Here is a 25,719-nt window from a genome sequence, read left to right on the forward strand (position 1 = left end):
TGATGAAGATTGCAATCAGGCTTTGCTGAGGGATGCAAATTGAATTAAATTTAGAAATTTCTTGAAATAATACGCAAATATAAATCAATTAATGCTTTTAACTGTCAAATTCACACTAAGCTTCCAACAGAAATAACTATTCATTTATTATAGCTGCGTTCCGGTATTAAATGTTTCAAAAGCAAATAAAAATGTGCATGCATAAAAAAGTTGACACAATTTATGACAGGCTGCAATTGATAAGTTGGAAATACAATATTCAGCATTTGTTGTATAGGTTTTAATTGCAAAACAGCGGTATGAATTGTTTGTAGCGGGGTATTATTTAATGATTTCATTAAGCACACGTTGCACCACCGGAACACAGCTATAAACTTGACATTTTCTCGTAATGCATGCCAATTCTATTTCTGTGTAAAATTTACAAAAAAAAATGTCGTCGACGTAAAGCAAATTATTGCTGTTGTTTTTCACAAGTTAATATAATGTGTATATTAATCTTAAACTTACTTAAAAATTTTCAGAATATAAATTTAAATCAATTTGGACTAATTTGCTACTATTGTTATGCCCAATGCGCAAGCCCTAAAGAACTCTTTGAGGCACATTGGCAAGCAACGGTCTGTACGAAATACGATGCGAAAAAACCGTTGCGCTTTCGCATTAGCACCCAACTTAAATGTGCACATTGCCTTTCGTTTGTCGGCAATAGTCTTCAGTTAGTGGAACATATGAAGGCGATGCACAAGGCAACCAAATATTTAGCCGCAGATCCACAAGCCATTGCCGCTGGTTTAACCTGTGGTCATTGCGCGTATCGTGGCCAAACATTGCCACATTTAGCACAGCATACTACGCGTTTGCGTCACAAACCGTTCGATCTGAAAACCATGTCAATTGCACAGTTAGAAAAACTGAAAACTATCGGTACACCTTTAAGTTACGTGCAATGCCTCAGCTGCATGGAACTGCTGGCCGATCAAAGTGCCTTCGAGGCGCATGTCTTGGAGCGCGCTAATGAGTGCGATATGAAATCGCAAAAGATCTTTAACAAGCTGATCTATTCCTGTGCGTTTTGTCCGTATTCGTCACAACAGGAAATGACCGTATTACGTCATATGATCGATCATTATAGCGGCTTTAAGCGTTGTTGTTTTTGCGCACAACCGCAAACAACATTCAATGGTTACATGCAACACTGCTACTCGGATCATCGCGAGGAGATCAAAAAGTTCTGCACAATATATACCATTATAGAAATTAGTAAATTCTTACAACAAATGCTGGTAATATTCCCAAATGGTCTAACCATCGACTTGTACAATCTACGTTTAACTCAGTGTCTGAAGGAGTACGGCAATAAGCATATAAAGCAACTGTATGAGGAAATACAAAAAACCTCACAGCAACCGCCTATACCGCGCTTATCTCTAGGCCGGCTGGTTGCAAAGAAATGTAGCGAAGCAAAACAGTCATCAACAGTAACGCCAGAAAGCGCATCTGTCTCAACGGCGGCCGCTTTACAGCTTGCAGGCAACAATGTCAGGGACCTACAAACCGCCTTCAAAGCGCAAAAGATTATGAAACGCCGCAGCACAATTGCATTGGGCAGAGACGAGACTGCAATTACACGTTTTACAATGAATGCGACTGCGAATGATGTTACTGCAGCGCGTCTGTTCAATGGGAAAAAGCGCAAATTGCAACATAACCTGGATTTACTGCCACCACCCGCTCCCATGCTTACCTTCACAGCTGCCACTGACAGCATTGATATTGATCCGTTAAGTGTGAGTGACAATGAAATGGCACAAACAGAGCTGCAACCATTCAGCTATTATGGGCAGACACCCGAACCAGTGGATTTGAATAAAATATTCATCAAAATTGCTGCAGCCAATACCGTGGAGACTAGCATCAATATATCTAAATTCAAATTGCTGTACAACATAGCGCCGCGTGTCCTGGTGACACCAACCGATATGACAAAGTACCGCAAGCTAAGTGTGAAACAAAAGTATATTAAACCATGTCCGGCGAGTCACAAAATCAGGTACGCTTGAGCGGTGTAAATATATATACTCCTATACATATATGTACGTACTTATATATGTAGTATATAAAGTTAATTATGAGATTAGCTTCACTTTAAGGTGAATATGTGGTTTCGTGATAATTTTAAGCAGCTAAAGAACCATGTAACAAAGTTTGAAAGTGAAACTACTCGTAAATGCATTGGAAGGCTAAACTACGCTATGGATAATACGTATAAGCAAGTAACAAGCAAATGTGAAATAAGTACTTTAAAAAAGTTACTAACGTAAATTATTTATATATCATTTAAATTCCTATTATTATTATAGTATCGCGCCAAGAAAAGACTTACTTAATGTAAATACAGCCTAGGAACTGATTAATTATAGCGAACATTAGAAAGACATGAAAGTAACACAATTATATTTAAGTGAAAGGTATCGTGATTATTAACAATTAATTAAATTACAAATATACGTATCTTCTATATAAAAATATGTACATACATACTTTCAGTGATACATGAAAAATAATTCGTTGAAAAGTTTGTAACGCTTAGTTGGTAAATATTGTTCTTGTTTCCTTATATTTATAATAAAAATACGATTTTATGTTTAATTAATTTAACTGTAAATCGCAAAATTGTAGAAACATATATACATACATATGTACATATATATATATATATATTTATACTTTATGTGCCGTTGCTGATAAATAAAACTGAATTGAAAATAATAATAATAAAAAATTGGTTTATAAAGGTTTGTATTAGAACTCTTGGTATTCGACTAAACGACTATCTGGATCAACCGAATAGGACATTACTCGAATAACAATATTCGGTTTGCACCATTCGGTATTCGACTAGTAGTCGTAGTCGTAACATTGTTAATATTCGTACGAACATATTAAACAGCCCTAATTTTTATACTGAGTCCTAAAGAGAAAATACAAAATAGGTAAGCGTTATTTTGGCATGAAATAATTTTGGTATGTACGCATGATCACAAAGAATGCGGTGTTTAATCCTCAAGTCATAATTGTTGTGTCTGCCGCGGGATGCAGTTGGCTCAAGCAACTTCGTTCAATTGTGCTAAACCCGTTATTCATTTATAAGAATGCGCTTGGAAGCCAACAAAACAGCAATTACACATTAAATACTTTTGTTTAGTTCTTGAATGAACATCATGGTATAAGGCAGTAGCGAAAGTGCCCATTCACAGTACATACCCACCTACCAAGCGTACATTCACAATAAACGCTGTAATAATTATTTATAACTGTTTTTGATTTTGGTTATAGAAAGATGTTTCATGCTGTTAACAAAATATGATTCGGTTTTTTCAAGAAGTATCGGGATTTTGTATATATTCATGTACATCTATTTTGTAGCTTTCAAAGTAATCACTCCTAGATATAGTGCACTTTTGCCAGCGTGTTTTTGAATCGTCAAAGCACTTAAAAAGTCATGGGCCTCTTCAGTTTTGGGAACAAAAAAAGTCACAGGCGGCCAGGTCTAAGCAATACGGTGGCTACGGCACCATTAATTTGTTGTTTTTGACCAAATACGAAGTTGGTTCAAAAAGTATCGCGAATTTTGAATTTTTGCGTGCTACGTGAATCGCGCTTTTACAGATATCTTACCAAATAGCGTCAGTGTATTTTATATCTAGAGTTGATAACTTTGAAGGGGACAAAATAGATATTCATGAATAAATAAACACTTTTTTAAGAGTTACGAAATAAAGCGATAGCTTTTGGTAAATAAGCGGTATATTTTTACGATGATGCAAATACTATTTAAATTAGTTTTAGTGGCTGGCAGCACAAACCTTGCATTTTAGCATAAATTTACAACTGTCACTGTTGATAGAACAGCACGTACATGTGGTTGGCAATGCCAAACAGCTGTCATCAATTATTGCAATTGTCAATGGTGGAGCAAGAGCGGAGAAAGAATTAAAAGCGAGGGTGAATCTTTTTAACAGCAACAGAAAAAGTGGAGCGCTCATAGTAGAAGTTTATGCAGCCGTTTAATTTTCATAATTTTTTCAGTTAATCGTTTATTTGTACTTTGCTTTGAGTTTAAACAATTTTATAGTTGCTACTGCTGTGAACTCGAAAAACTATCGCCGCTATTGCCACAGTTTGGTGCTGTTACCGCACAACGACTTTTCCTGCATATACGGCATTAAAAAGGGAGAAAGGTAATTGAAATTTTTAAAAAGTATACCAAACAATTCATTTTGCGGCACATACATATGGACAGTACTACATTCTTAGATGTCTACTGTAAAGCGAAAATATGTTATGTTAAAGTCTTTTTAGACAAATTGCGGCGCATTTGGTTGCAACTAATTAAGTATCATTTCGAGTAACAATGGAGTGCATGATTAGTGATAAGCCAAAAAATTTTACCACTACAGAACTAATACAAAACGACAAATACAATTTTGCCTACATCGGCAAAATCCCTTCAATGGTTTCTGGTGTATATGTACATACATATGTATGTGTGTGCAAATTTGTTAAAACAATTTCTATATTATGCACGGACAAAAATAGACTAATGGAAGAGATGTACAACAAAAGCACCGCACGTCCCGAACAAATGTCGTCAGAAACCAGCAATAATTTAGTATATACATATGTACGTACGTAAGCATATTCATATAGCGCTATGTTTTTTTTTTTGTTTTTGTTTTTTATTTTTTTTTTTTACTTATTCAGATAATTTTTGATGCCATACGTGCTGATATTACGTATATGTGCTATGTACATACTTGTTTATATATATTGTACATCCATTTAATTTTTTTTCTGGTTTTTCGATTTTATTTGTTATACCGCTGATTATGAGGTGCAAATTAGAAAACATTTTATAGCTGGAGCAAGCCCGGCAGTACAGTTAATGACTTTTCCCCCTTGTATTTGTTATTTTAAAATTGACTTACTTTCAAAGAAAATACTCTTTACACTTATCATAGTTTTAAAGAGCGTTTTAAATGATTTAGATATACTATTTTATTATGTGTAATATTTTATTGTTTTTATTGTAGATTTTAACAAACAAAAAGCAAAATGATTAAATTAAAGAATTTATCGAATGTTGTCAACAACACAACAGTACGGTAAGCGAACACAGTCAAATACGTTATTTAAGGAGATAAATAAAATGTACAAATTGTTTTTAAATAGCGCCATAGCTACCTCAGCACCACTCAACGAAGCAGACTCATGGTTTTCCAAGTTGTTGGTGCGTAAAATTGAACCAACTAAAGAATCGCACAGTCGAATGCTTAGTGATAAGGAAATCATTTATGCCTTGCATACGCACAATGTACGTCCCGGTTATATGGATGATTATTTGAAAAATTAGTGAGTACTAATTCTGCAATCACTAAATTTAATGACGTTCACTGACGTACATTTATATTTACTTATATACATTTGAATGGCTGTTTGTTTATAAACAATTTAGCAAAACTTCGGTACAATTGGTGAATGATAAGAAAGCGAATTTGTCGTGTAATTTGGTCGCATCATGGACCGTGCATGTTGGTGATATGGATCAATGTTTGCATTTATGGAAATACACTGGCGGCTTTGAGAAGATTGATATTGCAAAGGAAGATTTGTGGCATGATGAGGTTATTTTAGCTAAATATATAAATAATTGTTTGTTAAAGATACTGAACCTAATACATATTTGCAGGAGTACGTAAGTTTAATGAATGAGCGCATAAAATATTTACGTTCACGTCATTTACAATATCTGTTAGCATTCAGTTATTGGCCTAAAATTGAATTTCGTCCAGGCAAACATATCTACGAAATGCGGTAAGTTAGTGAAGAAATTTTGAAATATGAGTATTTAAATTTATACTTTTTAAAATTTTTTCTAGCTCATATCGTTTAAAACCTGGCACAATGATCGAATGGGGCAACAATTGGGCGCGTGCCATTAACTTCCGTAAACATAACAACGAAGCTTTTGCTGGTTTCTTCTCACAAGTTGGCCGGCTTTACAATGTGCATCATATTTGGTGTATGTATACCACACTTATTTTAATTATTGTAAAATTACTTTGCTATATATAATTAATTATTTTACAGGCTATAAGTCCTTATTGGACCGCAAGGAGACACGTGAAGCTGCCTGGCGCTCTCCCGGTTGGGACGAGTGTGTCGCTTATACTGTGCCACTTATAAAAGATATGCATACACGCATTTTAGCTCCTACTGAGTTCTCGCCAACACAGTAGAGCAAACGTAAGCATAAGCCGTATATATTGTTACAAATAGCCAACTTTTTTAGTGCCTCCAGCTTATTTATTTTTAAGAAACTATTGAGTTTTTGAGCTATACACAGATGCATATATGCTATGAATTGATAAAAAGTCATTGAATGCGTGAACGCACAATATTTATGTAATCTTGTAATGCTTCCACGTATACACTTGTTTTTATTTCCGAAATTTTGTATATTATGTGCTAATTTATTAAGCTCAAAGTTTAAAAGTTATCTTTTTATGATGTAAAGAGTTTGCGCTTTTTAAAGTTATATTTTGTAAATTCAATTCTCAGTGAAATCGGTACGAATTTTCGTGATAAATCTAATCGCATATTTATTTGTCAAGCAAAAGAAATTGTTACACTAAAATCAAAAATTATGAAATTGTTACAAAATCCAATATATTATTAGGAAAAATAACGCATTTTTATTTAAATTGTTCTAATTGTTAATTTGCATTCAATATTGCGCACAACTGTATGCTGTTCAAGAAATATGCGTGTGCATACGCCTCATAATGTTGAAATCAAAATCTAACTGAATCGCAAGTCGCCGATGTACAAGGCGCTTATAAACGTGCAAAATTATTATAACCAATATATTTTGGACAACTTGTCAATAAATTTCAAGATAATAAACAATAAATACATTTTCCGGTCAAAAGTCGGCCATATTTGATGGTAATAAAAATTCAACCCCAGGCTTCCATTGTCACTTCTCCATGAACACCTCTCGGCTGTAACTTTGTTTACATCTTATCAGCTGATATTTCTCTCCCCTTTACGATGGAGTTTGCGCCCAATACGGCGTTCCCATACTTACACATTATTATTTTATGTTCAACATGCGTTGCCAACGCCACACAACGTACAAATACAGCTGCCAACTACCTCAATATACAAATGACAGTTGGCAATACTGCAACGACCTGTTAATTTCTGCGCGCCTGGTGCAAAAGGGAATATCGCTATTGGAAAATCGACAACTTTTGCTTGCATGTTGTAATAAAAAAAAATTAATTTGACCGACCAACACAATACATTTCTTGATATTCTTTATTTGCTTTCTAATTGTACTTAAAAATTAAACATAGATTATGAAAATATCTACTGTGCACTATATTTAGCATTTCACCATAATCAGCAATTCACTTTTACAAGCATAGTTGGCAATTCATTTTCATTTGTGTTGACTGCCAGCTAAGTGCACTTTATTTCTGCACGTGTTTCAAAACAAAAGTTATTAGCAAACTGCGCATAAAAACTCATATTAAATATATTTGAAAGTAGCAGCCTCGCCAAATCCTAACTATTTACATTTGTTTGCGATTTTTCAATTTTAAATACAAATCAAAGCATGGAGTACATAGATCCGTCGTCACAGCCCACAAAAACGACCATGATCTTGTGTTGCGAATGTGGCGTGCCAATCGAACCAAATCCTTCCAATATGTGTGTAACATGTCTACGCAATCATATAGACATCACGGAGAACATACCGAAACAGGCAGTATTGCATTTTTGTCGCAACTGTGAACGCTATTTACAGCCGCCTGGTGAGTGGGTAACCGCAGCATTGGAGTCGCGAGAGCTGCTGGCTTTATGTTTAAAAAAGTTGAAAGGTTTAAAAGCTGTCAAGTTAGTGGATGCCGGTTTCGTCTGGACAGAACCACATTCCAAACGCATAAAAGTCAAATTGACAGTACATGGTGAAATTAATGGAGGGACCGTGCTGCAACAGGTATTCATCGTAGAATTCACTGTGCAGAATCAAATGTGTGATGATTGTCATCGTACCGAGGCGAAAGATTTCTGGCATTGCCTGGTGCAGGTGCGACAACGCGCTGAAAACAAAAAGACGTTTTACTATTTGGAACAGCTGATTTTGAAACATAAAGCGCACGAAAATACGTTGGGCATTAAGGCATTGCATGGTGGTTTGGATTTCTATTATGCGAATTTCAATCATGCAAAGAAGATGGTTGACTTTTTGCAGTATATGGTGCCAGTTAAGGTGACCACGTCCAAACGTTTGATTTCGCATGACATTCATAGCAACAATTTCAATTACAAGTACACATGGTGTGTGGAAATAGCTCCATTATCGAAGGATAGTGCAGTTTGTTTGTCAAAGAAGTTGCGTCAACAGCTGGGTAGTCTTTCACCCGTTTGCTTGGTGTATAAAGTAGCCACAGGCATACATTTAATCGATCCAATGACTGCGCAAATATCTGAATTGCCAGGACAGATGTACTTCCGCAATCCTTTTGAAGCGCTATGTGATCCGAAACAATTGGTCGAATATATTGTTATGGATATTGAACCAATCATGGATAAAGATCGTAAACACATACCCGGCACAGGTCAAGTATCATTTCGTCATGTCTTATGCGATATTTGGGTGGTGCGTTCTTCCGAGTTGGGCATCAATGAAAATACGATACACACACGTTCACATCTTGGTCATTTGCTAAAGGTAGGCGATTCTGTAATGGGCTACAATTTAGGTGAAGCGAATTTAAACAACACTGAATTTGAGAATTTGTCTGCGGATCAAATTCCTGATGTGCTGCTGGTGCGTAAGTGCTACGCTGATCGCCAAACACGTACGAATAGCCGTAATTGGAAGTTACGTCATTTAGCCGATGAGGCAACGGATGAACGCAGCAAACATGACTTCCATGAATTCCTTGAAGATTTAGAAGAGGACGCAGATTATCGCAAACAGATTAACATTTATCGTGATGCTAAAAAGGCACTGCCTGTGGATAGTAATGATAAGCAAGCGGCAAACGATAGCGTGCCACAAATTACGCTGGCAGAAATGTTGGAAGATCTAGCGTTGGACTGTGAAGATGACGCCATGGGTGAAGATAATGCTGATGATGGTGCTGGAGCTGGTTCCGAAGAAATTTGAAGAACTGGTTGTTAATGATTTTAAATTAATTAATTTTTTTAGAGCATCTAATAAAGCAAATTATTTTGTGAATCCTGACTACGTTTTAACAAACTATTGCATTCGGTCTAAAAGTTGTTTCACCAGTGGTAAGACATGCTTGCGTGTCGCTTTTATGTTGCATATTTTATACAAGCTGCCGTTGAGAAAATTGCAATTTTCATAATGCTGTAAACCAAGCGCTGGCTCAGTGGTTGTCAAAAGCGTTTCACGTATCGTTTGACATAGTTGTTTCGATTTAAAGTCTATCAAACCAATATCACGTTGCACGTTGCCATTTTTGACTAACATACCCATTAGTATTACAATTACAGAATTTGTCTCCTCTGCGAATGCTTTAACCGCAGTCGCTGCATCTGTTCTCTCTATAAATTGCTGCACTAACATTGGAAAACCTGGTATAGCAATATTCACACTGCCATTGCCATTTGAAAGTATTTTTAAATCTTTGCGTAAAAGCTGCATTGATGTTAAGCTGCTAATATCTGCGCGCGCCGCCACTAGAATGTCGAATAATTTCGTGCGCTCACTTAGAGGCTTGCCGTTACTTAGCTTACTCAACAATTCTTCAAGTTTTGCACAGATTTCGATATCTTTTGGTGTTGCACGGTTAGCAGACGCACTGAAATTTACTGTGTCTAGCACTATTGTGCTGCGCAACAACGTAAATAGTGTCTCATAGTCTTTAGCTACAGCGTCAGGCATTGATATAGACTTAAGTATCTCTTCTGCTATTAGCGTCGCGCATGAACCTACTAATTCTATATGTAGTTGGCAAACATTTGATAGCTGTGCTTGCTCATCAAATATGCGATGATCAAAAACTTCCAGACAACGTGTAGTAAATGGGCTAACATGATGATCTACCAAAATAAATTCACTGCGTGTTAAAAGATCCTCCTGTAGGTCATCGCGAAAAGTTAAATGCTCGTCACCAATAGCGTGTTGGCGGAAAATGTAATTCACTTCAGTTTTAAGCGTATAATCACGACGTGGTATATTGAGAACTGGCAGAAAATTACGCGTGATTTGGTTGTTGGAGACATCATTTTGTTGTTGATAATGGTAGGCAAGTGTGACTGCACAAACCGCGGAATCCAAGTCGCACGATTCATTGCCCAAAACAATGCAAATGGGCTCCTAAAGAAGCACTAGTTAAACAATTTGTTTATATTAAATTATTATATATACATACTGCCGAATTAACAAATCTGCGGGCTTGTTTCAAAAAGTTTAGCATATTGTGCAAAATTTAATAAATAGCTTCACTTTTTATAACGCTTCACCTGTATGTTTGTTTGTATATATGTTTGTTGCTATATTCATTGCTAATTTGACTTGTTCGCTGCTTCATACGCAAATTCTTTCCGGTAACTGTAAACAACACTTGCCGGCTGAATAACAGCTGATTCAAATTACTACGCTGCCGTTTAGCAAAATGTGACGGCGCCATTTTAAGTGCAAAAAAATTGTTAAAGATATAACGAAATGTTAAACATTTTTTTTTTTTTTTTTTTTGTTTTTACTAAATAATATGGTTTTATCAAAGTATTAAATAAATTAATATAACACGTTAGTTACCCGCACCACTACTTGTCGACGAAGCGGTTGCAGTGGCAACAAGCAGTGCGGGATCCGGTTTTGCGCGTTTAGGCAACGTTGCTGCTCTTAGATATGGATTATCTATATTTGGATTCTCTAAAATAGCCTTATTGGTGGTTGAATTAGGCTTGATGTCATTTTCGGGTTTTACGTCTTTTTCACTTTTTGTCTCCGCTTTCATTTCGCCATCACCCTCATCTTCATTACCACTTTCATTTTCGTCATTGTCATCTAAAAGATATAACACAGCGTGTACTTAAGAATGAAGAAATTTTTTTTTTTGCACTACGTTTACCTTTGGATGTCACATCCTCTGTACGATTTGCCACCAAGTAGTGATACTCCAACTCTTCAAAGTCAAATACCTGATCAGTGGGATTCAATGCGGCCAGATATGGTGGGAATGCTGGTTTGCAGGCAATTACTGTAACATTTTTTAAATTTTTCATTTAATTTGGCACATTAATATTTTAGTAGTTTAACTCACAAGGAAACATGTTGTCCTCATTGTCAAAAAGACTGTGCGTTTCAGATGTTTTTGATAAAAATTTTGTTAACGCCTTTTCAACATCTCTTTTTTGGTTAGCTGCCTTTTCACGTATGGCTTCGTACTCTGTCACAGGTTGTTTATGCGTCTACAAGCGTGTAAACAAAATATTACACAAAATTTGAGTAAATTATATTTACTTATTAATTACCGGTGTTCGCACATACGCGTGCGGATCAGGCAATGACGGCAAATAGTTTGGCATGTGCGGTGGATGTGAAGATTTTGTGCCCGCTTGTAGTAGATTTAGTTGCTTCTGTTGTGATGCTTGTGATGGCATTGGTATTATCTGACGCCCATCACGCTTTGCAAACGCTTCAATACCCTGTAGTGATATGCCCATGTTCACAAGTGCTACAATCACATCACCAATTACAGGTATGGTACGTCCGGAAAGCTCACAGAAGCTTCGTGCTGATTGTCCCACCTCCACAAGTACTAGAATTGATAAATTCCTTAAGGCTTTAGAAAAAGTTAATAACTGTAAAAAAAAACTCACAGCTTTGTAGCATTTCTGTAAGCGTCTCCAGACACTCCTTGTCAACGTTGTCAAAACCTTTTTCCATTAAAATTTGTGACACTGCCAAACCTAGGATTTTGCGTCGTGGATTAGAAGATTGCGTGGAATCGGCTTTATCCATTTTGAGCAGAGCAGTTTTGTAGCTTACTATTTTCTTTAACTTATGATGAAGTATTGCACTTTTGTTTACAAAAATATTTCAACATATTCCGCTTCTTTTTGCTGGCACAAGTCACAATAGAAAACTAGTTGTTATTGCCAATTACATATGAGTAATTTTTTGGCACATAAAAACTTTTATTCAAACTTAAATAAATTATATTTATTTTCATTATGTATATACTTGCATTAAAGATTAAAATTAAAAATTTTATTTGTAGTTTGATTAAAATTTGCGGTTTCTACTTAAAGCATTGAAAAAAAACACTATTGCAAGTTGTAATAAAGTTTACGTCTGGCATTACGGCGAATTGGGATCAAAGCAAGAAATGTGAAAAGCAGTCGATTCTTCTTCAGCAAGGAAAAGTAAACTTAAGCACGTAAGAAAAACAAATAATTTTGAATATTTTTAATAATATAAATCTCATTTTGTTGCTAAAATTTTAATATTTGATCATGTGTTTTATATTTATTTGCTTTTAATAGAAACAGGAGCAACGAAACATCAAATACTTAAAACAAATTTTTTTTTGCAGAAGTGTTGAGCAGATAAGACCATCAAATACGCAGACAAAGAAAATTCCAAACAAAAGAAAAACAATTTTGTAAAATTTTTTTTTGGAATATTGTCCTAGAAAACAACACGCAATAAACGCAACGTAAAACAAATAAATATTAATATCATATTGCTAGTGTTAACGACAAAATGCAAAGCGCTGATGTAGAAGCTTTGAACGCAGTAGGCAAGGAATTGGATCGTGTTATATATAAACTGAAAGATATACGTGAAAATGCTGCAGCCGAAATTGCCGATGTCGCTACATTGTTGGAAGAGTTGATGAAAGTGCTAAACAAGGCCGAACAAGAAATGTCAGGCACAATAAATACAAGCACCCAAGTAGATGCACCCTCCGATGTAGATGATCCAATGGCTGATGAAGCGGACATGCAAGTTGAAATGGAACGTAAGTTGTAGCATTCACTACCTTTATTTGTATAAATAAATTTTGCATTGCAGCTGCAAAACCAAGACTTAATGATTGTCAGGTCAAACACGTGCTGGATACACTACAGAAAGCTAACGAAAAGTTGCAACGAATATCAGCAGAGCATCGCGATTTGCATGGCGCCGTCTCCAAAGTTGGCAAAGTAATTGATCGCAATTTCGTTTCGGACTTCACGGCTACAACGCGTGTTGATGCGCTACAAGATGAAGAGAACCTAATGCTGCTGAATAAAGTAATGGCCAAGCATTACTGCCGCCAAGGCATGGATGATGTAGCGCGTTTGTTAATAAAAGAATCGGGCATGCCCGAGGAGATGGCACAAGAAGTGTTTGATTCAGAGAGTAGCTTTGCAGAGATTTATCGCATTTGGAAAGGTATACAACAGCAGGAGTTGGGACCGGCTTTAGAGTGGGCAACACGCTATTCCGAGGAATTAATTGCCAAAAATTCCACACTTGAATTTAAATTACACCGTTTAGCATTTCTACAAATAATGTCACGTGGCATAAGCGCACAAGCCGAGGCGATTGCATATGCACGCAAGAATTTCGGCAAATTTATCGATCGTTTCGAACACGAAATACCAAATTTAATGGGCTGCTTCATATACTTACCCATGGGCATAGATAATTCGCCATATAAGCACTTGATCTCGCCACAGGTGTGGATGGAGGCATCCTATGTCTTCATGAAGGATGCGTGTCACACTTTGGGTATTAGCAAAAATTCGGCTTTATCAGTAGTTATTAATGCGGGTTGTACAGCGTTGCCCGCATTGCTCAATATTAAACAGGTTAGTAATTATATGTTATTGTTAAAAAAAAATGCACTAACACATTGCGCTTTAATTTCTCAAATTCAGGTTATGCAGTCACGTCAAGTTTTGAGTATTTGGAATGCGCGCGACGAGTTGCCAATCGAAATTGATCTTGATCCCGAGTATCGTTATCACTCAATTTTCGCTTGTCCCATATTACGTCAGCAAACCACGGAAGATAATCCGCCGAAGAAATTAACTTGCGGACATGTCATCTCCAATGATGCATTGCATAAGCTTAGTAATGGTCACATACTTAAATGTCCCTACTGCCCCGTTGAACAGAATGCCGATGATGCTGTACGAATCTACTTTTAAATAATACGCGTTTAGTTACACATTTAAACAAATTCTGTGCTTATTTACGCCCAAAAGCATTAACTGAAATCATTATAACTAGTGTTAAATCATTCTACGAAAATGTGTTTGTGTGCGTAGGTATAGTAGCAATGTAAAATAAGTAACAGAGAACTGCTGCAAATCGCTTGCGAAAGCAGAGAACATAAAATTTAGTTATTTAAGTGAGCGTAATTACGGTATTTTAACGAAGTAAAAAAAAAATTATATTATCAAATGGCGTTTTTTTTTGAGATTAAATTTTTTTTTGGAAAATCATTGAACGACTTTCAGTTTTTTAATATATATACTTCCTAGAAATTTATTTTGCGTTTCGCTCGCTTACATTCGTAGAATTAACAGTATTTCTTGCAATAAATTACATGCAAAATTATCACCGATTTGGTATAGTCCATTTACCACAAAGGTCACGCTGTTACAGCATGAAATAATGGCGGTTCCACTTCCGGCAATGCCGTGTCCTCATGATTGTGTATAAGTTTAAAGAGTCCGGTACCGATGGAGGCGGGCATGCCCAGTATAATACGCTCGGAGACACCATCCACTGCATCCGTTTGACCAAAGTAGGCGGCATCGAATAAATGATCGGCAGTTTTTTCGAACTGTAAAATGTTGTTATTAAGTTTTAGGGTGTTTTGGCGGATACAATAAATGATTTAAACAAAAAATAAAATGACAAGAAAAACGTTCACTTCGGCTCCACCGAAGCCTAATACCCTTCATAGGTGTATTTTTTATAGCATAAAAGAGTATAAAAAAATCTTTATCTTGACAGGCAAGTTTGTATGGCAGCCATATGCTATAGTGGTCCGATCTGCATAATTTGTTCGAAAATTGCGCCGCTGCCTTGAACCAAAATCCACACTGAATTTCGAAAGATATCTTATCAAACAAAAAATTTTTCATACAAGAAATTAATTTTGATCGCTCAGTTTGTATGACATCTAATTGCTATAGTGATCCGATATGAAAAATTTGTAGGAAGATTGTAGCGTTGTCTTCGATAAAAATCCATGTCGAATTTCGTAAAGATATCTCGTCAAATAAACGTTTTTTTATAAAGGAATGGTACCGAGTTGACAGTACTTGGCAGAATAAAAATCCGGGTCTGTTCCGGTTAGTTAGACCCGACTGTCGTGAGAACATTGAATGGTTGATCGATAACTTTCTATGGCAGTTATATGCTATAGTGGTCCGATATCGGTGGTTCCGATAAATGAGCAGCTTTTTGAAGAGAAAAGAACGTGTACAAAATTGCAGATCGATATCTCAAAAACAGAGGGACAAATCCGCGTATATACAGACTCAGCTCGTCACGCTGATAGGGTGTGCGATGTTTCCTTCGGGGTGTTACAAACTTTGTGAGATTTTTGAAGACATTCGCAATATAACAAGGGGTAAGCAGGCTTTGACAGTCCTCGGCCGGGTGCATATTCGGATCTGTTTTGATTTCATAGACTTAACAGCTGTTTTGCGATCGTTTTCGATATTTTTTTAATGCTTAGTTTTCGATAAATAGATAGATGAAGGGGCAAACGAAATAAAATAAAAATAATTTATTTTCAATACTTACCGAGGCCAGATTGAAGACACTCTCACGCATTTTGGCCAAACCATGTCGCGTTATGCCCAATACTTCACCGCGTGACGTCATCTGACTGGCCAGCAGCATAATATGACGATGATCAACACTCATGCCATGACCTTCCATCACATCTGTGATTTCCGTCATTATGGTGGTGCGCGCTGCCTCAATGCCCAATGTATTATAAACTTCCCAGATATTGTTGCTCTTGGTGCGTGCGCCGACAACACCAAAAGTGGCCATAACATCGCGTAAGCCTGCGCCCTCAATGCACAATTTATATGTGGCTGGCGTGTGTGCATCATCAATAGCAATGACAGCGCGTGAAATATTCGGCAAACCGGCAACGACGACATTTTGTATGGATATGGTGAGCCGTTGCAGTTCGGCGTTGAGTGTGGCGCCATGTTTGGAAGTATCAATGTGTACGGTTATTACTGAGGAGCCGACAACATCCACTAACGCCGGTTTAATGCGCAGCTTCGACGTGCAAATGCTGGTGTGTAACGGAAGTAGCGGTTAAAATTACGTAATTTAGTTGATTTACGATGTGCACTTACGAGTAGCGTACTGTTTCGGCATTAATCTCTAAACCTAAAACTTTAATGCGGTTCAAATCCAGGCGTATAACTAAGAAACAGTCATCTGGCCTATACACCTCCTCGATGTAAGATGAAATCTGCATGAACATGTTGTTCAAAATAACGCATATAAGTTAATATACTGTTACTATATTGCAATGGCACTTACCTCGCCGAGCGTAGTCTTCTCAATGCGCGCTTTCACTTTACGCGCAAACTCCATGCTGGTGTTATTCTTAATTTCAGCTGTTATAATGGGCGTTGAAATTGTTTTTGTCGCATTGATAATTTCGACAATACGTGGTACACCCTGTATATAAGAAAGTTCGTATATTTTTGATAATATATTAAACAAGCTTAATTTGAATTAAATTAATTTAGAGAGATTCAAACTTGTTGTTGTTATCATTAAAATAACTTAGCATAGGAAACTGCAAATCACGATGAAATAAAGATAAAAACAAGAAAAACGAAACTTCGGCTGCATTGAAGCTATAATAACCTTCATAATTAGGTATAATAGATCTTTATCGTGATTTCGATAGATCATTGAATGACTAAATGCTATAAGATATAGAGTGTCCCGAACTTGCCTTGGACAATAATCCATTTCAAAGTTCGTGAAGATATCTCGTAAAATAAAACAGTTTTCCATACATAGACTTGATTTTGATCGATCAGTTTGTATGGCAGCTATATGCTAAAGTTGTTCGATCTGTACAATTTGTTAGGAGATTGTAGTTTTGCTTTAGACAATAATGCATGTGAATTTCGTGCAGATATCTCGTAAAATAAAACAGTTTTCCATACATAGACCTGACTTCGATCGATCAGTTTGTATGGCAGCTAAATGCTATAGTGTTCCGATATCGGCAGTTCCGATAAACGAGCAGTTTCTTAGGGAAAAAGTACGTGTGCAAAAATTCAGATCAATATCTGAAACACTGAGAAACTACTTCGTGTGTATATACCAATTCTGACTAGAAACAAAAATAACTAGCTTATGTTAGGTCGACTTAAGCTAATTTACGCAATTTTAGATATTTTCTATTTATTGCTGGTTCTAACTCGCCATACACACCTGCGTAATGTTCATGGACGCGACACCAGCAAAATGGAAAGTTTTCAATGTCATCTGTGTGCCCGGCTCGCCAATACTTTGCGCCGCAACAGCACCTACAGCAGTGCCAGGTTCAGTTACAGCACGATTGTATTTATCATTGACCCAACGCATAAATGTGCGTATTTGTTCCTCGGTTAGGCGTTCAATTTCGTTAGCCAATTTCAGGTGACGTCGGTATTTGGCTTGTACATTGGCGATTTTTTGCGCGACTTTTTCGATAAATGCGCTGTTGTTGAAAAGCAAATAGAATTTTAGCAACTTTGCACATATAAAGATATATTAAATTTATTACATAATTTCACTTTGAAAATCTTTGCGACTCATGGTGAATTCATTCTCTGTGAGTATTTTACGCGCTACTTGTGTAATTTCCGCTGCAGCTTGCGGTGCGCTTTTACGATCGGGCACGATGGCGCGCAAATGATTCAGTTGGCGTACCAAATCGACGGGTTTATTTTTGACTTCCATGAAAACCGGATCTAAGCCGTCGCCGCCATAGATCAACTCGACTATTTCACCTATAGCATTACGTACAGAGCCATCGTAGTGTACAACCAGATCTTCCAGGCACTAGTGCGGTATGGTGAAAAAATATTATTTATAAAAAAAACTGCTTACATCCATTTGAAAAAATATAATATAAAATCAGCGCACCTTCACCAAACGCCGCTGCAGATAACCAGTCTCGGCTGTTTTCACAGCCGTATCGACCAAACCCTCACGTCCAGCCATTGTGTGAAAGAAAAATTCGGTAGGCGTCAGACCCGAGTAGAAGCTATTTTGCACAAAACCACGTGCTGCCGGTATGGCGGCTGTTTTTTTAAAAATAATTATAAAATATAACAGTAAAAATTGAAAAACAAAACAAAACAAATATCAACTATTTTCACACTCACAGAATTTCTCGAAATGCGGCAGAGCACGATTCTCAAATCCATTTGGCACACGCTTGCCATTGATAGCCTGCTGACCGACGCAAGCAATCATCTGTGATATATTGATGTTGGAACCTTTGGAACCGGACAGCGCCATAATAAGCGCACTATTTGTGGGATGCAGCTCACGGAAGCAAGCTTTAGCTGCCTGTTCACGTATCGAAGAGAGTTCACGCAACATTACCGCCTCCAATGTTTGTTCCGGTGTACAACCGGGTTGACATTGTAGTGTACCCTTTTTCATTTCCAAAATATATTCATTGCATTTGGCATAGCCATTTTCCAACAGCTTCTGTTTTTCCTCCAACAGCTTATTGCTGGGTGTTACATCGCTGATGCCGAAGGAGAAGCCACGATTTTGTATGAAATATGACGCGATCTATAAGTACAAAATTTTATTTGAGTGCTTTAATTATTAATAACTATACAACTACAAATAGTACACTGCTTAATATCAAGTGGAAGAGTTTTTTTTTGTGCGAGGAGCAGACCTTTTCCACAAGAATAGGGTCTACATAACAGGAATGGATCCGGATTTCTATCCAGCATTCTTCAAAATGCTACCACAATAACAACAACACCAAGTTTATGTAGCTAGACAATGGCCTCAAGACATTTCGATTATTTTAAAGCACTGTAACTACAATATTGTGAACTGCAGGTGTTTTAACTCCAACTGGAGTAGTTTACCATACACTGTGAATCGTAGTTTTGAGAGTACAAAAAAAAAAAAAAAACAACGTGGAAGACGCATGCGTGGCAAGCGAGGCACTCTAGTGCAAATAAGTGGGAGTCCGCCCACCACCAATTCAGAGCATGGTGTAGTCGAAACTAACAGTTAAGCACGGAAAATGTATGGTGCTCTATTAAGTTAAACTGATATGTGGTAATGTATTATAAATTAAAAGCTCGATAACGAAAAAGTATACGTATGAACATTTATAAATTCGGTTAATATCTTAAACCAACAAACAAATAACCGTTATAAAATTGATGAAGAAGCGAATTTCTATAAATAAATAACTGACGATATCAATATATAGCAGCGATAACAAGCTGATATAAAAGGCAGACTTATTGTACATATACGCTTGTAACATAAAAGTACAAGAGCAATTAGTACTAAAATTGATTGAAATTGCTTACCGGATTTGTATAGAAATTACATAAAATTTACAAACAGCTGATATTTGCTATCATTAAGTTTTTCGCAAAGACAAAACATGTCGTAAACACTATAATTAAGAGAGTACAGCACCTGTTAGGCCGATAAGATATTGAATAACAATATTTGATGAATGAATTAAACAATTAAGAAGTACAAAGTGTACAAAAGAGATAGCTTTGCCTTTCTCATGGCAAAAATTTTAATTTTTTTTTTAACAACTTAATATGATAAAAATTATGAAATGTATGTATGTAGATGTATGTACATGTATATAACCGTAGCGGGAAACATTTTTAGATAGTACGTCTTAATCACTGGAGTACGAAAGTATTATATCGGTTTATAAAACTTGGCAGCGGCCGACGCGTCAGAGCAGTTTGTCGTGATTTCGCAAAGTGTTGGTTGTTGTGGCCAATTACCGTATCTTCTACTGAAAACCAATTACCGTAGTTTCTACTGAAAACCTTATTACAATGAGAGTTGAAATTCTGGCATGCCTGTGCCTTATACTGCTACTCGCGGTTGCACAGGCCTTCATAGAGCCATGGACAGATTTGGGTGAAATTGTGAGTTTGCAGTAAAATGTTAAAAAGTTAAATTTGTGAAATTAATAATTAACAGTAACAATAAAATGAACTGACAGTTGAGGTTTTTAATTGAAATGATCAAGCATTAAAAACATGTTAATATGTTAAATAAAGAAACAAAAATTGTGTGTTATAAGAAATACATATGTGCCGAGTAAATTTTCAATGCACTTGTTCATACTACAAACACTTGAATTTAAATTTTTATAGCAGCGCTCATTATTTGCGTTATTAACTTCACACATGGTTTAATACATATATACGTATTCATATATATAATACATATATACGTATAATAAAAATAATAATTTTCGTTATAGATCTCAATGTTTACAAAAGGCAAGTGTATTAATGTACATTAGAACTGTATTTCTGTGTTTATAAATTGAACAGTTGGCAACGCGGAAATACATTTGAAACGATAATTCAAATTTTACTTCCGATTGCATTAATAACACAACGTTTTAATTTAAATAAATTGAAATGGACATGTGCTTTAAACTCATTTGGAAAAAATATGAACAGAATGAACATTTACATAAACAATTTATATATTATATATATGCATATCATATATGCATAATAATGTGAATTTTATATTTATTCATGAGTGTTAATTTTATATTTAATCATAAACATTAGTGTCGTATAATATTTTCTGTTTGTAATTTTTATGTCAACAGCAAAATCGCATTGTATCGGGTAGCCCGGCATCACTTGGTCAATTTCCCTGGCAAGTAATTTTGAAAAAAGATCCAATTGAAGATTTGCTATGCGGCGGTTCAATTATCGCAGCAAATTGGGTACTCACCGCGGGACATTGTACATATGGCCTAACATCTGTATTTATTATGTTCGGTACTGTACTACTAAATAATCCGTACGCCCTAAATATGACTGCAACCCAACTATATATAAATCCGAAATACGACAGTGCGACACTAAATAATGATATATCATTAATTCAGCTACCAACAACTTTGACATTCAGCAAAAGCATACAACCCATACAATTGGTGACAAATGATTATGCGAAGTTCAATTTTATTGGACAAGTAGCCACAATTGCTGGTTTTGGCCTAACCGACGATGATTATCTAGAATCCTCAAATTTATTGTTGTATGCACAAGTGCAGATTATCAACAATAGTCAATGCGGCGATGTATTTGGCTCAAGCGTGGTGATACCGTCAACATTATGCGCGCGGGGCGAAAATGGCACTGATATGTCGATATGTAGTGGGGATTCTGGTGGACCGCTAATAACACAAGATTTGAATGGCAACTGGATGCAGATTGGTATAAACTCATTTGTGGCAGAAGATATGTGCACTATGAAGTATCCATCTGGTTATGCGCGTTTAACCTCGTTCCTGAGTTTCATTTCACAGGTGACGGGTATTGACTACAATAGTTATTGATTGCGTGCTTAGACTTGAGATATAAAGGAAATAAATTACGCAATGATTTTCAAACCGATTTCTGCTTTTTATAAAAACATAATCTAAAAAAATAAGTATTTTGTGTAATGAACTTTTGTCTCATAAACTATCAGCTATATGTGTTAAACACACCTCTAATTCTGCAAATAAAATAGTTTCGAGTTTTTCTTAAGAAAAATTTTATCTTTTGCAGCCAATTATTTGTTTTACACATAAATATACATTGTTTTTGTTTTTTCTCTAATTATTTTTCGTATGCACTTCAATTCTTATTAAGATAAGATACGAAAATAATTGTAAACCAATCAGTAGCGCTCAAGTTATATTTTTCTCAAGCAGTGTTACTAAATAAAAAAAAATAAAAAATATGTTTGGGGATTTACTGGCATGTGATAATACCTTTATTTTATTTTAGCTGATTGGAGCAAATTGCGTTGTGAGCGTTTGTGTTTTTTTGCAAACATCAGTAATCGCACTTCTGATTATTAACACTAATTTGCTCATTTGAAACATTTTTGTTTTCAATAGGAATTTGTAAGAATGCTTTCACAAGCTTAAGGAGTAATTAGGCTGATAATGATGTGCCTTAAAAATGACAAAAACAATTATTATCATGTGCAGGTGGAAGTTTTTGAATTATAATATTATATAATATATATATTATATATTATATTATATACATTTATATAAATATATATATTATATTATATACATTTTATAGTGCTACAACAACAACGGTGAATGGTTCTCTGTTTATTCACCACTTCTAAGCAGGATTGTGAATTTTTTTAATTAAGAATTTTTTTTAAAAAAGATTTAATATTAAAAAATATGTGAAAACTTAATTTTTAATCCCAAAACCGAAGTTAAAAATTGGAAATTTAATACTTTAAAACGAAAATCGGAATTAAAAGTCGGAATTTAATTTTCAATCCTAATCAATTAATAATTGATAAAATATTTTTTAATTTAAACATTAGTGTAACAAAAAACATTTGTATAATTAAAAGTAAATAAATATAAATAAGATAAAATGTTGATAATTTATTAAAAATAAGCTTTCGTTTTCGTAAGATGACCAAAATGATAGAACACCAAGTACGCAAACGCGAAATAATTGTAAAATTCAAAACACACATTTTTTTAAATATTTAAATATAAAACTGGGAATAATTTTTTTTTATTATACAATCCGGTAATTATGATTACAATTTTCATTTTTTATGTTTAAATTAATTTTTGGGATTAAAAATTTATTTTTATTTTTTCAATTTTGTATTCGGGATTAGAAATTTGAAAACTATTCTTAATTAATATTTGCGAGATTACAAAATGAAAAACAAATTTAATGTAAATATGAATTCAATTTCAAACTTATTTTTAATTTAGATTTTTGGTATTATTTAAATCGTAATTCAATTGTCTTTTAAACATTTTAATTACAACCCTGCTTGTATATGATATTTTAGTTGGTTTAAGTTAAGTTAAAATATTTTACTTACCCTTGCCAATCTCCACATGCATTTGGTAGCATAGAGTTCACCAAAGTCACGGAGTATAACATAGAATATGCAGTTTTTGGTGCCCGAACCTAAAGTGCTTTTATCCATCGAACCACAAATTAGTTCCGAATTACGTATAATCACCCCTAAAATAGCAGTTTACCGAAATTTTAAATTAAAACTACACGCAACTGATATTCCTACAATTAACTTACACGAGTCTCGTACACATAGGTCATAGTTGGTCGTGTAGTTTCGTCCCTTTGTTATCAAATTCGCCATCACCGAACATTGCTTGTTCGGACGCAACAGTAGACTGAATATCTGCTTGCCTGTCCAGAGTTTGCGTGGTTTCAATATGGCCGGTGGTGGCATATCGATGCGCATATTGGCATCAGGTCCGGCTAGAAAGCAAGCAGCTAATTGCATTGCTTGTTCCTTGGTAAGAAATTCATCTTTTTGCGTGAGCAAATAGCCACCGGTAATGAAATCTTGTGTTGCCGCAATGAGTATTTCACCATTTTTCGGTGTTATCAAATTCGATTTATTGCCCATAAGTATTAGCGCCTCTGCACGCGCCTCCTCCGTTTGTGGCAAGTGTAAATTCATTTCATCGCCGTCGAAATCTGCATTATATGGCGTACAAGCGCACTCGTTGAAACGGAATGTACGTTGTGGCTGCACCTTCGCCTGGTGACACATAATCGACATTTTGTGTAGTGATGGTTGACGATTGAAGAGCACTATATCGCCATCGCACAAATGTCTTTCCACAATATCACCACACTTTAAATCGTGCGCTACTTTGTCACGATTGCCGTAGGCAAGATACTTTTTGAATGTGGAGCCACGTTGTTGTACATAATTGGCACCCGGATGCTTTTGTGTGCCATTTTTTACCAGTTCTTTCATTTTTTGTATATTCGCGGGATTTACACGTTCCGGATACGTAAGTATTTTGGCAACACGTTCAGGTACACCTACTTGGTGTATCATTAGATTAGGATCTGGTGAGATTACGGTACGTCCGGAGAAGTCAACACGTTTGCCAGAGAGATTACCCCGAAATCGTCCCTGTTTACCTTTAAGACGTTGCACAATACCGCGTGTAGTTTTCTTTGGTGCCATATTTAGTGGGATGCCAGAAATTTCACTGTGAAAGTAGAGTGCGACGTGTAGTTGTAAAAAATCCCAATCTTCTTGAATGAGTTCGATTTTTCCACCACCCGTCATATGTTTCTGTATAACATCGTTGATAAGTAAAATTTCGCTTTGCTTCATTGTCAAGTCATCTTCGGTGCTTTAGCGTAATAAAGATTCATTATATACAAACACATTTTAAAACTTACCATATTTTATTACTTACGTTCCTGCTTTAACTTCGGAGAGCACCGATGGACGTATGCATACCGGTGGCACAAAAACACGTGTCACGATCAAATTTGCCGGACTAGCGTCATCAGAAGTCATGCCCAAAAGTGGTATATCATTTTTCGGTATTGTTTTGAATAATTCCAATACTGTTAAAGGATTTAGTTCCTCAACTTGATTGTATGACGCTAGCATTTGCTGTAGCTCGCGATTATTTTCAGTTGCTTGCAGCAATTCATTTAGTGCTTCGGTCATTAGAGCATCCGGCTTCTTCCCCTTACACGGATCATGTAAAATTTTTAATAAACCTGGGCCTTTCTTTACACCGCCATTGGATGCTTCACAATTAGGGCATTTGGTCTGCTTCTTTGCTTTGTTTAATATTTGGCCATGCAAAGATTTCTTTGCTAAATATGATAGATTTGGATTTAGTAGTTTTTTCTCATATATACGCTTATCCACTTCGCGCAGCATAACATGCGAGCAGCTTTTACAAATCATTTGTAAGATTGATATTGTTGAGCGGAAGTGTCCAATATGGAATACTGGTAAAGCAAGATCCAAATAACCGAAATGGCCAATGCATTCATTCAGACCTTGACCGCATGTATCACAGGTGGCATCTTTGGTGCTCACACCCTATAAGTAAGTAGAAGTAAGGAATCTATTTAATTAAAAAACCTATAAAAATTCTTACCATACGTTTATCCAGCACGCCATAGGGAACCGGCTGGCGTTGTCCTTGATACAGATTTTTAGAAACGATGCGCAAATGTGATTCCTGCTGTATTTCTTCAGGACTGCTAATACAAAACTGCACATGAGAACTAGAAAATATACACATAATTTACTTATTTCTATTGGCATTGCTGAAGTTTTAAAATACATTTTTTTGATCACATCAGCTTCACGAAATTGCTCTTTCGGCATTTTGTTGCAATTATTCCCAAAACGTAGCTATTTTACTGTAAAAACAAATTGTTTGAAAAGCACGATTAATTCATGAATTCTTCAACATGCCGCTTAAAAACTTTGTTGTTGTGTTCGCTTATGATAAATGTCAAAACACAAATCAGTGTTGTATGTTTTTCTTAAGGGGGAAAATAAGAGACCATTCAACAGCTGTTCGA

At 35.7% G+C, this 25,719-nt stretch overlaps 8 protein-coding genes across 16 annotated transcripts in view; 5 read left to right on the forward strand and 3 right to left on the reverse strand.

Moving 5' to 3' along the window:
• The window catches only part of sov (small ovary), a 36,004-nt gene extending 33,219 nt beyond the window's left edge, over positions 1-2,785 (forward strand). For all 7 annotated transcript variants that reach the window (XM_014238577.3, XM_036376866.2, XM_070110017.1 and 4 more), the window contains one exon: positions 525-2,785. In XM_014238577.3, coding sequence (XP_014094052.3) covers positions 525-2,063 — 1,539 coding nt within the window. In that variant the 3' untranslated portion in view covers positions 2,064-2,785. The remainder of the gene's footprint in view (positions 1-524) is intronic.
• A 1,175-nt stretch (positions 2,786-3,960) lies between these two features.
• Positions 3,961-6,751, forward strand: Nipsnap (protein nipsnap). Its single transcript, XM_014238569.3, has 7 exons — positions 3,961-4,244; positions 5,097-5,168; positions 5,236-5,415; positions 5,519-5,687; positions 5,753-5,877; positions 5,943-6,085; positions 6,154-6,751. The coding sequence occupies exons 2-7, from the start codon at positions 5,119-5,121 to the stop codon at positions 6,300-6,302; spliced, it is 816 nt and encodes a 271-aa protein (XP_014094044.1). The 5' UTR covers positions 3,961-4,244; positions 5,097-5,118; the 3' UTR covers positions 6,303-6,751.
• A 694-nt stretch (positions 6,752-7,445) lies between these two features.
• On the forward strand, positions 7,446-9,319 carry Nmd3 (60S ribosomal export protein NMD3). The gene has a single exon (XM_014238567.3). It carries the CDS (start codon positions 7,688-7,690, stop codon positions 9,245-9,247), a length of 1,560 nt encoding a protein of 519 aa, XP_014094042.2. The 5' UTR covers positions 7,446-7,687; the 3' UTR covers positions 9,248-9,319.
• Positions 7,508-10,665, reverse strand: pn (exopolyphosphatase prune). Its single transcript, XM_014238568.3, has 2 exons — positions 10,482-10,665; positions 7,508-10,426 (listed from the first exon to the last, which is right to left on the reverse strand). Exons 1-2 carry the CDS (start codon positions 10,524-10,526, stop codon positions 9,341-9,343), a joined length of 1,131 nt encoding a protein of 376 aa, XP_014094043.3. The 5' UTR covers positions 10,527-10,665; the 3' UTR covers positions 7,508-9,340.
• Positions 10,666-10,755: 90 nt separating this feature from the next.
• Taf8 (TBP-associated factor 8) lies at positions 10,756-12,196 on the reverse strand. The gene is made up of 5 exons (XM_036376873.2): positions 11,935-12,196; positions 11,587-11,873; positions 11,376-11,523; positions 11,184-11,312; positions 10,756-11,119 (listed from the first exon to the last, which is right to left on the reverse strand). The coding sequence occupies exons 1-5, from the start codon at positions 12,074-12,076 to the stop codon at positions 10,860-10,862; spliced, it is 966 nt and encodes a 321-aa protein (XP_036232766.2). The 5' UTR covers positions 12,077-12,196; the 3' UTR covers positions 10,756-10,859.
• A 145-nt stretch (positions 12,197-12,341) lies between these two features.
• Positions 12,342-14,553, forward strand: Sou (required for meiotic nuclear division 5 protein souji). Of its 3 annotated transcripts, none has more exons than XM_036376870.2 (4): positions 12,342-12,494; positions 12,601-13,079; positions 13,133-13,914; positions 13,984-14,553. In XM_036376870.2, the coding sequence occupies exons 2-4, from the start codon at positions 12,821-12,823 to the stop codon at positions 14,254-14,256; spliced, it is 1,314 nt and encodes a 437-aa protein (XP_036232763.1). In that variant the 5' UTR covers positions 12,342-12,494; positions 12,601-12,820; the 3' UTR covers positions 14,257-14,553. The 3 variants fall into 3 exon arrangements, with proteins under 3 accessions (XP_036232763.1, XP_036232764.1, XP_036232765.1); XM_036376871.2 differs by having other exon boundaries at positions 12,381-12,494; positions 12,651-13,079; XM_036376872.2 differs by having other exon boundaries at positions 12,381-12,494; positions 12,654-13,079.
• Positions 14,554-14,559: 6 nt separating this feature from the next.
• On the reverse strand, positions 14,560-25,631 carry Polr3A (RNA polymerase III subunit A). Its single transcript, XM_014238570.3, has 13 exons — positions 25,476-25,631; positions 25,287-25,416; positions 24,585-25,228; positions 23,434-24,518; positions 23,219-23,364; positions 18,481-18,898; positions 18,239-18,396; positions 17,877-18,154; positions 17,543-17,810; positions 16,631-16,771; positions 16,441-16,559; positions 15,869-16,376; positions 14,560-14,897 (listed from the first exon to the last, which is right to left on the reverse strand). The coding sequence occupies exons 1-13, from the start codon at positions 25,517-25,519 to the stop codon at positions 14,703-14,705; spliced, it is 4,134 nt and encodes a 1,377-aa protein (XP_014094045.2). The 5' UTR covers positions 25,520-25,631; the 3' UTR covers positions 14,560-14,702.
• Positions 19,980-21,753, forward strand: LOC106620167 (brachyurin). Its single transcript, XM_014238573.3, has 2 exons — positions 19,980-20,253; positions 20,958-21,753. The coding sequence occupies exons 1-2, from the start codon at positions 20,161-20,163 to the stop codon at positions 21,693-21,695; spliced, it is 831 nt and encodes a 276-aa protein (XP_014094048.3). The 5' UTR covers positions 19,980-20,160; the 3' UTR covers positions 21,696-21,753.
• Positions 25,632-25,719: the final 88 nt, after the last annotated feature.

The sequence above is a fragment of the Bactrocera oleae genome, chromosome 5, assembly GCF_042242935.1.
Source record: "Bactrocera oleae isolate idBacOlea1 chromosome 5, idBacOlea1, whole genome shotgun sequence".
Classification (NCBI taxonomy): Eukaryota; Metazoa; Arthropoda; class Insecta; order Diptera; family Tephritidae; genus Bactrocera; species Bactrocera oleae.

Coding starts and splice junctions, on each gene's coding strand:
- Nipsnap (XM_014238569.3), top strand. CDS start 5,119: ATGATTAAATTAAAGAATTTATCGAATGTTGTCAACAACACAACAGTA. Junction 5,416..5,518: donor GATGATTATTTGAAAAATTA/GTGAGTACTAAT, acceptor TAAACAATTTAG/CAAAACTTCGGTACAATTGG. Junction 5,878..5,942: donor AAACATATCTACGAAATGCG/GTAAGTTAGTGA, acceptor AATTTTTTCTAG/CTCATATCGTTTAAAACCTG.
- Nmd3 (XM_014238567.3), top strand. CDS start 7,688: ATGGAGTACATAGATCCGTCGTCACAGCCCACAAAAACGACCATGATC.
- pn (XM_014238568.3), bottom strand. CDS start 10,526: ATGCTAAACTTTTTGAAACAAGCCCGCAGATTTGTTAATTCGGCA. Junction 10,427..10,481: donor GCAGATTTGTTAATTCGGCA/GTATGTATATAT, acceptor GTGCTTCTTTAG/GAGCCCATTTGCATTGTTTT.
- Taf8 (XM_036376873.2), bottom strand. CDS start 12,076: ATGGATAAAGCCGATTCCACGCAATCTTCTAATCCACGACGCAAAATC. Junction 11,524..11,586: donor ACGCGTATGTGCGAACACCG/GTAATTAATAAG, acceptor ACACGCTTGTAG/ACGCATAAACAACCTGTGAC. Junction 11,313..11,375: donor TGAGGACAACATGTTTCCTT/GTGAGTTAAACT, acceptor AAAATGTTACAG/TAATTGCCTGCAAACCAGCA.
- Sou (XM_036376870.2), top strand. CDS start 12,821: ATGCAAAGCGCTGATGTAGAAGCTTTGAACGCAGTAGGCAAGGAATTG. Junction 13,080..13,132: donor CATGCAAGTTGAAATGGAAC/GTAAGTTGTAGC, acceptor TTTGCATTGCAG/CTGCAAAACCAAGACTTAAT. Junction 13,915..13,983: donor CATTGCTCAATATTAAACAG/GTTAGTAATTAT, acceptor TCTCAAATTCAG/GTTATGCAGTCACGTCAAGT.
- LOC106620167 (XM_014238573.3), top strand. CDS start 20,161: ATGAGAGTTGAAATTCTGGCATGCCTGTGCCTTATACTGCTACTCGCG. Junction 20,254..20,957: donor GGACAGATTTGGGTGAAATT/GTGAGTTTGCAG, acceptor TTATGTCAACAG/CAAAATCGCATTGTATCGGG.
- Polr3A (XM_014238570.3), bottom strand. CDS start 25,519: ATGCCGAAAGAGCAATTTCGTGAAGCTGATGTGATCAAAAAAAT. Junction 16,560..16,630: donor AGAAGACTACGCTCGGCGAG/GTAAGTGCCATT, acceptor ATGTTCATGCAG/ATTTCATCTTACATCGAGGA. Junction 16,377..16,440: donor GCCGAAACAGTACGCTACTC/GTAAGTGCACAT, acceptor GTTACACACCAG/CATTTGCACGTCGAAGCTGC.